Raw genomic sequence first — 12,521 nt, 5'->3', positions numbered from 1 at the left:
TATTATCAGTTAATCTAAATAATCTGAGATGTAAATCATTTAAGCTCTTTGGCCTACAAATGTAATCGTTCAATTCTCTCTCTCATTTGTCGGGAAAAGTAGTTGTAGAAGGGAGTCCTATAATGCTAGCTGAAATTGTCGGACACGTTTTTGTGCAGACATAACGAACAGTTAGTATTGTGTAGCTCATGTGAGCAGATGAATATCCTATTAATGTGGAAGTTGTATATTATTTGTAGAGTGATGCCTTAAATACAGAAGCATAAATGAATGAACTACCAATATTTCGTAGTTGAAGTAACCCAACAAACAAAATTGTTCTGGAAAATTACAGATTTCTTCGTACAGGAGAAGCTCGAGACAAGCATAACCCGGAGAAGAAGGCGATGAAGCCAGCGTAAAAACAAGATAACTATCAGGTACAACGACTACTTATCATGAGCCTGTCCACTTTTAAAATTCCTCAAATTGATGTAGATCAGTAGCTAGATTTGTCGACTGTGGTTCGAGATTGTGTTGAAAGTGGCATGTTACTCCTGAATGATGTTTCTTGAAGTTTTCTGAGTGGGTTTTCGAGATATACGGCCTTGACACTGGATAAAATACCATAAGTCAGCAAACAGCCCTCACTCCTTTCCCACGACAGTTTTAAGAACGGTGAGCTACATTCAATTTACTGACGGGCAGTCTAGGATTGAACTCAGGTTCTGTCTGAGAAGAAACGGCGCGTTGCTGTGTCTGCCTCGGGGTTAGGGAGTTTACAGGGTTGACGAAGTATTGTTGATTTGTCCGGGAGTCAACATGCAAGTGATTTATTATGTCTCTTTAGTTGTATTTAACGGACATGCTAACCATTGGGTCTCAATGAGAAACGTACACTGTTGGCTGGTGGCGGCAGCAGCAGCGACCCCGTCTGTCCTAGTATTTGCTTTGTAGCATTTCACTGCCGAAACCGGTGGCTGCCGTTGACACAGCACACAGCGTTACACAGGATGGTGCTAATACCTGAACGGGGATAAAGCAGACAGCTGCTAACAACATCAACTTTTCAGGGTAGAAAGAAAGACAGGGGAAGGGGGCGGCAGGGGGAGATTCGTTTCAGAAACTATAGATACCATCACTCACTCTTGCTAATAATGTAGCGCCTCTGTTAAAGTATGGTTGTAATATTTGTGAAGACCCGGACTTAATTTCCTTCCTCCAGGTCCATGGAAGCTATCCAAATAAATTATGCAATTCTAGCCAGTGCATGCCGTGGCAACTCTCTAATTCATCTGAGCACATTAGACTCGCATTCGGCCTGACGACGCTACAAATCCGCCTCCGGTCATTCAGATTTAGGTTATCTGTGATTTTTCTAAATCGTTCCGCAAGCAAATGCCAGGATGTCTCCTTTGAAAGGGCACATTCGATTTCCTACCCACTCTTGCAACAATCCGAACTTGTTCTCCGTCTCTAACGACGTCCTCGTCAATGCTACGTTAAACCTTAACCTTCCTTCCTTCCTGTTAATGCATCTGCTCGGTCTTGATATTCACACTATTCAATGTGTCTTAGCGGGAAACCTGCCTATCGTAAAAGCTGATAGTGTGGACCATACGGAAAAACATTGCACAAACCGATACCTTATCCTCAGTATTTTCCCAGATACAACTATTTAAAATAATAATAAATTTGCAGTTTTGTGTTGTACTGTTAATTTACACTTACAGTTCCTGTTCAAAAGTTCCACAGATTCATAGCGCGTTTATGTACGCGTAGACAGATGTATTGTTAACCATTGCTGTTGCCTGAGCTCCAGTTCCAGTAAGCAACACATCTGTTAACATACAGTGATGTGGTTGGTGGTCTTTCTGACCATCTGCGGAAGTAATAAACCAAATACGAAAGGTTTATTGTCACCTGCATCATAACCTTTCCTGATATTTTCAAATAGGCTTGCATTTATGGGACGATTGAGGATACAGCATACGTTTATCGAGTGAGCTGACGAAATTGTCACACCCTGATTCGTGTTCGGGAGGACGGTGGTTCAAATGCCCGTTCCACCCCTCCTTATTTAGGTTTTCCTTGGTTTACCTGAATCGTCTACCACGAATGCCGGGATCGTTCCTTTCCTCATCTGACCTCAGCGTAACTTTAAAGACAATTCCTTCTCCGTTTTGCTTGCGTTTATATGCAGTTTTCCTTTAAGAATGGTCCACAGTATCACTTACGAACGAAAGTCTCCTTAATTCACTCTGTATGTTCGCAAAGTACTAGTTATCTCAGTAAAAATGGTAAGAGCTATAGAATTTAATACCAACCTTTAACTGCTGAGGAAAAAGAAAGCTAAAAACGAACCCCGCAGAATGTTATGGAGATAAAGAAAGGAAATGGAAGAGATGTTTCAACTCTCAAACTTGAAAGAAATGTGATGTAAACGGCAACATTACATATATAACTTCCGCAGTTGTGTAAAGTCCAAAACTGGACGTGCAAGTCGTGGACAAAGCAATCAATGGATTACCTAGGTAGTCAAGAAGGGCTCTTGTGGCCTACGTAAAACAAATACCGAATCCTCTAATACAGTTTCACAATTTGATTTAACATAACTATTCGTTCTATACGTGACTACATTATGTTGGTCTCAGTAAAGTCGCCGGCCGAGGTGGGCGAGCGAGGCGCTACAGTCTGGAACCGCGCGACCGCAACGGTCGCAGGTTCGAATCCTACCTTGGGCATGGATGTCTGTGATGTCTTTCGGTTAGTTAGGTTTAAGTAGTTCTAAGTTCTAGGAGAGTGATGACCTTAGAAGTTAAGTCCCATAGTGCTAAGAGCCATTTGAATTATTTCTCAGCAAAGTCGATTCAGTTGCAGCCTCGCCCGCAAAAATAGAAGGTGCAGGTGGAGCTATTACTTTATCCTGCCTTACATCTACAGTTGCGGGACGCCCTAAATTGAATACGCAATGCACGGACAAAGCGACCATTATTCGATTTATGTCAACTTTGAAAGTATAGCTGCATTTAAACTTGGAAAGTGCCGACAACGGTGAACCTTGTTACTTACAATTAACTGTTACGCGACAACTTTTCCTTTTCAGCATTTTGTGTACAGCAACAAGCGCAAAGGACTTACTTAGACTACTTGAAGGGGCGAGGCACTCTGGGTGCAAGGTATTAACCGGCAGTGGATTCGCAGTGCTTGGATGTGAGGCTTATCGGTAGAAGTGGCGGGTGGCCCAGAATGGCCGAGAAGCGACGACTGACCGCCCAAATTGGTGAAATCTTGCCGCGTGCGACGGCGCGGATCGTAAAACGCTGCTGCTACAGCTGTCGTCCGTCTGCGCCCTGGCCCAGTGCCCGAAGAGCTTCATGCGTCACGTCCATCATGAGCACTCATAACCTTTTAGAAGACAGTTCACCAATTAGAGAAGAGTAGCATCACGGAAAGGATACCTTTCTTTGTACGTTTAACTTAAACAAACTTTTTACCCACTGTAACTAAAGAGGCATTCGTTTCTGAGAAACCTCTCAGATGGCGAGAGGAAGAAACTTGGCCAGGATTCAACCGTTCACTCCTAAAAGAATAATGGTATTCACGGCTCAGACTGACGCGAAGTTGTATAACATAAATAATAACATTAGGAAATGAACACATGTGTTACACAGCACATTTACAAAGAATCAGAAGTTCTCAACTGTCCATGCTGAAAAGATCATCGCTCAGGACTGGAAGATCTAAACCACCTGCTGCTCGGCTCTTCTCTGTACAGCAGACAGCAAGCAAAACTGCGTAAATCAGTGGTCAGACTGAGAATTCCCTTGGCAAGAAGTGTCACGAATATTACCCGATAGCTGGTAATCTATGTTCCCATAGCACGATATTTTCAAGAAATGGAGATCGATTGCTAGAGATGAGAAGACGCTGTGTCCCAGCAATCGTACTATTTGATTCCACAGGTGCACACAGGTCAATAGATGCCAGAAGAAGGAACCGTCTGCTGTCATCTACTAATTAACTAGACTTTTCACCGCGTGTAGTTACGTGTAACGAAGAACTCCACAGAATTTTCTACAAGTGCCACACAAGTTTCAGTTACTAACATCATCAGCACTAGACAGTTATATGACTCCTTATAGAAAAAGTACGAAATTGTACGTTTGTATTATCCTGATTCACAGCATGTAATTTATAACAGTGATTGTGGTGTACCGGAACCTCACTGCAACCCAATCAGATAATTATGTACTATCGGAACATATGAATTGACAATGTAGTTGGGTAAATAGTTGGCCAGCTAGATACCGTGGAAGAATAAATAACTAAATGGCTTTCAACAGCAGGAAATAAATGACGTAGGAATGAGTTCAGCACTCGGATAATTAAACGATACGTCATTCGTAAAAAGCATTAAAAAGAGTGAAGCAGTCACTGAAGAGACGAGTACAAGAGATTCGTCATTAACCTAACCAAGAATTCCTCTATAACGATGCAATGGCAAATAACAGTATAAATAAATATAATACATTGTTCATAAATACCTAAAAAGCACATTATTGTTCGATTCCAAGGATTGGAAATTAATTACTGGAAACAGTAACAACTGTAAAACATCTACAAGTAACCACCTGGAGCAACCTACTGTGGAACGACCACTCAAAACTAGGTTTACTGCCAGTCAGTTCTGGGATCCTTGCCATTAGGATTAATAGAGGACATAGGGGAGAACCAAACAGTACCGCGTATGTGAGCTCAGTGTCTTAACCACCACGCCACCTTGCGATGTATTTCGTAGATATTGCACTTCCTCTTGTAAGTATATCATAAAATTGTTTATTCAGAAAGAAGATTGCTGTGTTTCAGCTATATTTTCCAGGAGTTAGGAAGGAAAACCGCTAAAAATAGTGAATGCATTTCCCCGATAAGAAACCTAGGAAATAAATTTGAATTATACGTCTGGGAAGCACGTTATTGGCAGTTGCACGCATAGATTTACATGTTATGTCATTTTTTGTTTCGGCAAATATAAATTCTGATGATATCGCCTTCTTAGCCAATCTTGAAAATGAATTATAAAGTTAAGAGCTTTGTCAGATTGTCTAGCCATATTTAAACTAAAGATAGATACAAAATATCTAATAATATTCACAGATAAACTGACGCGAGGACAAAAGAAACAATGAATGGAAACACTTGTATAATCCAACTAAATAAGTTCTATATTTTAGTAGAACAGCTAATGACAAAAAGACTTTCATGGATAATAATACATGAATTCCAACGACCAAGCAGAGTCTTTAGAAATCAAAGGAAGCTGTATCATAAATAAATAGGAAAAACAATTACAAAAAACGTATTTTTGGCCGACTGTAAAATGTGTGCGTGAATTGTTATCAAACAATGGAGAAACTGTAAACAATAGATTTGCGGACATGGACGTTGCTCAACACCAAACTCAAGCTAAGTGCCCACTTAATTCGTCATAACAGCTTCCTGAGGCGTATCTTTGAAGGAATTATTTTGGAAAACATTAAAGGACAAAACAGGGCGCCCGGGTTCCCGGGTTCGATTCCCGGCGGGGTCAGGGATTTTCTCTGCCTCGTGATGGCTGGGTGTTGTGTGTTGTCCTTAGGTTAGTTAGGTTTAAGTAGTTCTAAGTTCTAGGGGACTGATGACCATAGATGTTAAGTCCCATAGTGCTCAGAGCCATTTGAACCTTTTTTTTTTTTTTTTTTCGACAAAACAGGGCAGAGCAAGACATCACTGCGATCAGTGGAATGAATCATAGCATCTAGGGCCAGCAGATAAAAATTGCGGGAGACAAAGAATAATACCGATATCAACAAGGAATAACCTTTAGAACACGATGACGTAAAAGTGTGTCTATGTTTTTAAAAAAATTACTGTTGTATCTTAAACAGATAGAAATTAATACTCATTATAAGTAGTAAATCCGGCACATGCCTGCAAACATCGGATTATAATCACTCGCAGCTGTTTTGGAATTAATTTCCATCTGGATTTTAGATTCTTTATTTAGGAAGCTTCATTCCTTGTTAGGAAAGGACAGGTATTGGAGCTTATGTTTAGCTAAATTATTGATAACGTGGTCGCAATAACAGAGCAGAAAACAAGTTGACGTAGACATGATTAACAGGAATGAATGCAGTTCTTAAAACAGATCCTGTGATATCCAAAAGCTGAAACTACCTTCAAAGTGACTGTTGGATTGACTTTTAAATATAATTATTATATAGTATCTTAGTCAGGCTCTGCTTACGATCTACGAATTCGTAATAGAAACACATATATCAGTCAAAGTAATATCAGGGACTAAAGATACCGGAAGGGTTGTAGAATCGCAACGAACGTTTACTTATACAAGTATAAAATAGTAGCTGAACTATAATACTGCATTTCTTTTCCACCGTACTTTGCTGACAGTAACGTATTACAGAAATAATCTAAAAAGGGGCCTAGTTTCTATCGAGCCTTTTATAATATGTTACTGAAATATAAATTCAACACACACCTTTCCTTTCACTACTTGTCTCGTACTAGACGCTAATCCGAGATTTCTTATGCAACCAAAAGCACTCACAAAATTTCATAAACAATTTTTAATTGCAGAAAACAATCGTGCAGACAGGTGAAAAGGGTGCATGGCAGAAACAGTGAAAAACAAAGCGCGGATAGTGAGTTAGTTTGGATTAAGATCCATACAACTAAAAGAGTTTCAGAAACCAGTCCTCTGAAAGGGAAACACCAAAATATGTTTGTGCAGCTCAACTGTTCATAGAAAGCGCTCTAGGACCAAAGGACGTTGCATCTTGGCACAGTAACGCTATCCACATTATGAAGGAAGGTAGTAGCTTACGTACCATTGTTCCGGCGCGCCAGAAGCAGTTACAACTGTAGCACACACATTTATAAATCCGTACGTTCAGCGCGGGCAATAATTTCTGTCAACAATGGGCCACGCGCTGTGGTGTCACATTCTGCCGAGGAATGGCTGCAACAGCTACTGCACGGGCGCGATTTATGCAGGCACAAATAATTCTCGCCGCTGCACTGAATAAATTCTGAAAATCCCTGCCGTGAATGTTGGGCGTCGAGTTTGCAACTACTTAACATTGCGACTTGCAGTGCGTACGTCCGAGCGAAAAATGACGGTCACTTGTTTTAAAAGGGGAGCAATACTTTGTAGCTGCAGCATCGGTTGCCTCGGAATTATTTCACTGCTATGCTCATAGCAGCAGTTACCAAAATCCGTACGCGCGTATCCGCAAGCCAAGAGACCAGCCCAGAAATAATTACTCAGCCCTTGGCTACGCTTGCAGAAACTCCTCCACAAACAGAGCGTGACCACGTACGGATGTCAGGTCGTAAACGTCTTTTACATCAACAACGGTATTCTCTAGTTCCCCGAAAATAAATGATATAAAGCACTCAGGTGACACAAAATGTGCACCATCTTACATTGCAACGAAATTATACTTCTGCAGAAGAGCCAGCTCCGAACAATTTGGCGGCATGGTAACGTGTGTGTCTTAAATATTCATAACAGTCGTTTGGCTTGCATTAGAATTACTACTTATCATGGACAGTGAGACTTTTCAGAAAAATTCCTCGCTTGGAAAATTTACCTGTTTTTCTCGGTATAAGACGCTGACAGAGTTCGCGACTCTCAGTACAAAAATGATCGTTCTTAACTGTTCACAATTTTCGTCTTAAAGTAAATATGATGACTACATCCGCATATTGTAAGACGCAAAAAAACGACCATCTTTGAACATTTACAGAATGGTGAGGTATGAAACTTATACGGAAGAAAACAATTTCTACAATACTTACTTCACGAAGCAACGGGATTTTAAAATGATATTTCTTACCCTTTTAACCAATTATCAGTGAACAGTGACATCTTATGCGCATCTTTGCACCAGGGCCAACTGCCACATACTGCAAAATTATTCTCTGTAGACTGATGAACAAATATTTGGAGCTACAGTCTGGAAACGCGCGACCGCTACGAACGCAGGTTCGAATCCTGCCTCGGGCATGGATGTGTGTGATGTCCTTAGGTTAGTTAGGTTTAAGTAGTTCTAAGTTCTAGGAGACTGATGACCTCAGTCTCATAGTGCTCAGGGCCAATTATTTGGAGGTGGAATGTCACCAGAAACATTTTTTTGTCGGTGAATGAGCACTTTACAAGTTTTAAATGCAACGCGATATCTATAGCTACGAATAGATGTTCGATTTTGACGATTTTGCAGCATTTTCTCAGAAAATTTGTAGCAAACTGTCTAGAAGTAACGCTCGTAACAAGATGAATTCACCTATTTTATCGATGCGTTTAAACGAAATAATACGTTCTGTTATTTTTTTTTTTTTTTTCAGTGCACTTGATTGTGAAACCCACGTGGTAAATTATATGAGTGGCGGTTGTGCAATGTTGATGAAACTGTTAAGGTACAGAAAGTGAAGCGAGAAGCAAGTGTAGTTACTTAGTTGATGCAGTTTTACAGCTCACTCGCAGGCGGCACTCATTCCGTTTCTCTGTCGATGAACATCATTTCATAGGTCAGAGAGAGACTGCTTTAGTAAAATTGAAACCCTTAACAACACGATGCATCTTCCACAAAAATAAGGAATTTCTGTTTGATACGATATTCCAGCTTCGCGAAGTGGCAAGAAAATATCATCGAGCCGCGTTTGCGTGTACGTTTATCACGTGTTTTCACAGTGGTTCTTCTGGACAGCGGACCGGGTGGGTTAGTGATAGGAAGCAAGGCTAGGTGTCGGGTACAGAGCGAAGTGTGCTCGGCCGGGGCCCAGGGAAGTGCTGCAGCCCAGTTGTTCCGGCTGCCAAGGTCAGGCTTATAAGCACACGCGGAACTCCCAACACACGCACGGTACACGCACCTGCGTGCGCCCTCAGTTCGGTCACTCTCCTAGCCGTACTTAACAAATCGCCCGCGGAGACAAATCTGTTGCAGCGAATCGATTCCCATCAATATAATTGCTAAAATCCTCTCCTCTACGATTTATTTCTTGTTCGCGAGTGACAGCTCCTCTTTCGTTCTCTCTGAAACTGTGTTAGATATGAAAATTCTGAAAGAGAAATCCCCAATACAGAGGAGCCGTCCGCAGCGGAAGTACCCTCGCCGGAAAATCGCGTTTGCCGCTCCGCTTACTGAAACGAAAGCTTGCAATCTTAATTGCGAGTCCTTCGCAGGTAAATAAACTGTATGAAAAGTTTCTACAGCTGAAACCGTTAAGCATCTCCTTTGCGTCATCAAACCTCTTTTATAACACAGACTGTCGAATAAGAAATATCGTAATGCGGTTGTCTACCAGAATTTTAATGGTATGAAAACACTCTAAGCAGCGTTGATGTCATTTAAAAGCTAGTCGCACGACAGCACTGGGAAACTCTAAAGCTCGCTATCAGTTCTAACTAAAAGTTTGTACCATGGGAAAGCTGTACATATAAATTATATATTGGCGTATTTCACAATGGTTGTGAGTAAAAGTACATTACGGAATTAGTAACGAAGGTATTGGTTTTATCCATTAAATATTATCTTTGAAGCCCATTGAAGCATGTACGAAACTGGATATGCGGCTACAGTCTAATAATTTAACAGTTGTATAATCTAGAGGCGTATCCTGAGACAAATAATTCATTGAAGAAACGGTGGAAGGAACACCTGACCGCTTATTAACGACCCATTTCTGCTGTCTCTTTCTGATCACTAAGACGTAACAAAAACTACAGGAGACGAGTCTCTGTTTTCAAATACTACTTTCCTCTGGCAATGTATCCTTTCTCACAATTTTCAGCTTTGTTTTAAAACAGTAATCATTGTGAAATAGTGCTATGTCACTAAAGCCACATGACCTATGTTGGTAAAGACAAATCGAGGCGCTGCAATGAATGCTTATGTTACTATTGTAGAAAGATACTACTTTTAATTCGTCAACCCTGTTAAAATAATACTTTTAGTGGATAGAGATATTATTTATTACTGAAGGCGCTTCAGTGTTCAGTGCATTATTAACGAGCAACAATGACAACAAAGATCTGCGTTCATTAATATTGCAATGATGCTGCATCGTCACAAATAATAAACGTGTAAAAGCTGTAGTTGAGGACATCGTCTATAGAGGGCGGGGCACACTACAATTATAGCTCTTCCGAAAATTTTTACAGAAGCACCTAAGGCGTTCATGTACGTGCTCTATCTTATGTTCCTTAAATTTAGGCTGCACTGAATCATAAAGACTACTCCTACGACAGAAAATTCAGCTCCTAGCAGTCCACCCACGCCTTCTAAAGACGCCGCCTGGCATATAAAGATGTGTGAAGTCCTTTTCGTGTGTTATATCCGACTTTTGACGACCCATATGTATGCGGCGTGTGGGAACGTCTGTGGTAAAGTGTTTTACGACAAGAAAATAACATTCGTGTCTGCAGACCACTGCTACGCGTCATTGGAAGTAATACGCAATATTCATAAATGTTATTTACTCCTGGACTCTGCGGACGCCGAAACGGTTCCCAGCTTCACGTGCCGTCGTTTCCACGCCACACGACTGTAAAAAACGTCGCAACGCGCATCAAATGTCGCAAACAGAGTGTGGGCATGTACAGATGTCAGAGTGTAAATGTCTCTTGCCACAGAAAAGCTATTCGGCTAGTGTCACCGAAAGCAACTGATGTATAGCATTGATTTATTTATTGCCTCAGGTAGTAAAACATTGCCCTTGTATGAACTTCATCTTACACTTGAAAACGTACGGACAATATAAGTGTAACAAGTTAGGACTATATTTATTATGATAAGCATTATTACGGGATTAGTTTCATTACTTTTTAATGATCTTGTGTTTCAGATAAGAACCTCGACAAACTCACTTTGCAAAATAAAAGTAATATTTTTTTCTGATAACAGATAAATTTGAAAAAAAATAGAAATAGAGAAATGGATTTTCTGCAGCCACTGCAGAACTAAATGATTGTATATTCTGCAATTGGCCACGTTTACACACAATCCAATAAATTATTAATTGTGTTACTGTGAGCACAAGTCAAGCTTTATATTCACATAAACACTCCTCCTTAAATGCAAGCATTAAACTCTGAAATTTAACTGTACTGTGTTTTAATACAATGAACGAAAAGTACTTCTCCAAAACAAAATTTTATTGCAAATTTACTTTGATAGGACAACTATTCATTAACGTTTTGCAGATTATTCCAGTCATTACTCTTTCCATCGTTATACACGTGGAACCGTTCATCGACATAGTGTAATTTGAAAGGAAACATTTAAAATTAACTACTCGATTATGACCAGGAAAACAAAGTAGAAAGCGTATATCTGGAAATCACATCCAAATAAGGCGTGACACGCTACTATTACAAAGTATGTGTCTAATTTTGATAACTGTTTCAATAATGTAGGTACGATATTTTAAAGCACTGACGTTTCGATAGTGATAACTTTGGAAGAATTCTGGACACGGACTAACGTTGCAACAATGTTCAGAATTGTTTCAAATGTGTGCCGAAGTAGTACTTTAATGAAGACAAGCAAATCTTCAATAGATACAGAATTGCCTTGAATACTTCATACTAAACACAAAAATCACGATTAAACCATTACCGCAACCCGCGCTAAGAATTTGCACCTTCTGTTGTAAGAAGCTGTGACAGTTAAGAAAATTGACAAAGCGTATGGGTGATTCACTAGGGTGACACTCGTGGCATCGTGACGAGGAGACACCAGCCAAATTCTGATGGTGACTTCAACGCACGAACAGGACAGGAGCACCACTGTAATACAGTGCACTTCTCACACGCTGGGTCACACTGAACATAATTGTCGGCACACCAAAAGGTTTGGCGAGCGCGCCGAAGACACCGACGGACTGTCACGCCTACTTCTTCACCCGCGCTTCGAGATACACGCCGCAGATGACATTTCGGCAGATGAGAACCAGAAGGAAGCGGCGCCGACAGCCGCAAAAGACGGACGAGAGAATATCGGCTCTTTCTCCCGTTTCGGCGTGCAGAGAAGAGCGGCGTGTTGTACTGAATACTACGGACATACCGTGTGAACATGTTGGCTATGTCGTCTTGCTGTACGTAGGACGCATGGCTGTTGCAGCACGTGAGTAAAGACCCGGACACGCGCTGGGCGCATACTGCGGCCTGAAGGCGCGTTGGCGCCCTCCCCGCTTCGCGCTCGCCTGCTACGCTATTGGTGGGATCCCTTGCCCGCCTGCCGCGCTCATTGGAAGGAAATCTTTCACGGCTGGGGAAAAAGGAATCGCACGGAGCAGCACAAGAAGGAGAGGAGAGGAGAGGAGAACAGAGAGAGACCGGGCGACGGAGAGAGAGACAGAGAGAGCCGGCGACGCGCAAAATAAAACAAACCCTTTCGAATAAGACGGAGGGGAGCGGTTTTTATTATGCTCACGTTTCGACGTCCGCCGGTCAGCTAATGCGATAAATGCGCTCTCGCTTA

The 12,521-nt window shown here is 41.3% G+C and overlaps 1 protein-coding gene across 1 annotated transcript in view; it reads right to left on the bottom strand.

Annotated features, from left to right (window-relative positions):
* The window catches only part of LOC126298105 (neuronal PAS domain-containing protein 4), a gene marked incomplete at its 3' end in the record, with an annotated part of 1,124,810 nt that extends 1,112,629 nt beyond the window's left edge, over window positions 1-12,181 (bottom strand). Inside the window, exon 1 of the mRNA XM_049989427.1 lies at window positions 12,105-12,181. Within this exon, the coding sequence (XP_049845384.1) occupies window positions 12,105-12,115 (11 nt within the window). The remainder of the gene's footprint in view (window positions 1-12,104) is intronic.
* Between the last annotated feature and the right edge of the window lie 340 nt (window positions 12,182-12,521).

The sequence above is a fragment of the Schistocerca gregaria genome, chromosome X (assembly GCF_023897955.1).
Source record: "Schistocerca gregaria isolate iqSchGreg1 chromosome X, iqSchGreg1.2, whole genome shotgun sequence".
In the NCBI taxonomy this organism is placed as follows: domain Eukaryota; kingdom Metazoa; phylum Arthropoda; class Insecta; order Orthoptera; family Acrididae; genus Schistocerca; species Schistocerca gregaria.
Note: the sequence above shows the minus strand (reverse complement) of the source record. Positions and strands in the feature narration are given on the sequence as shown.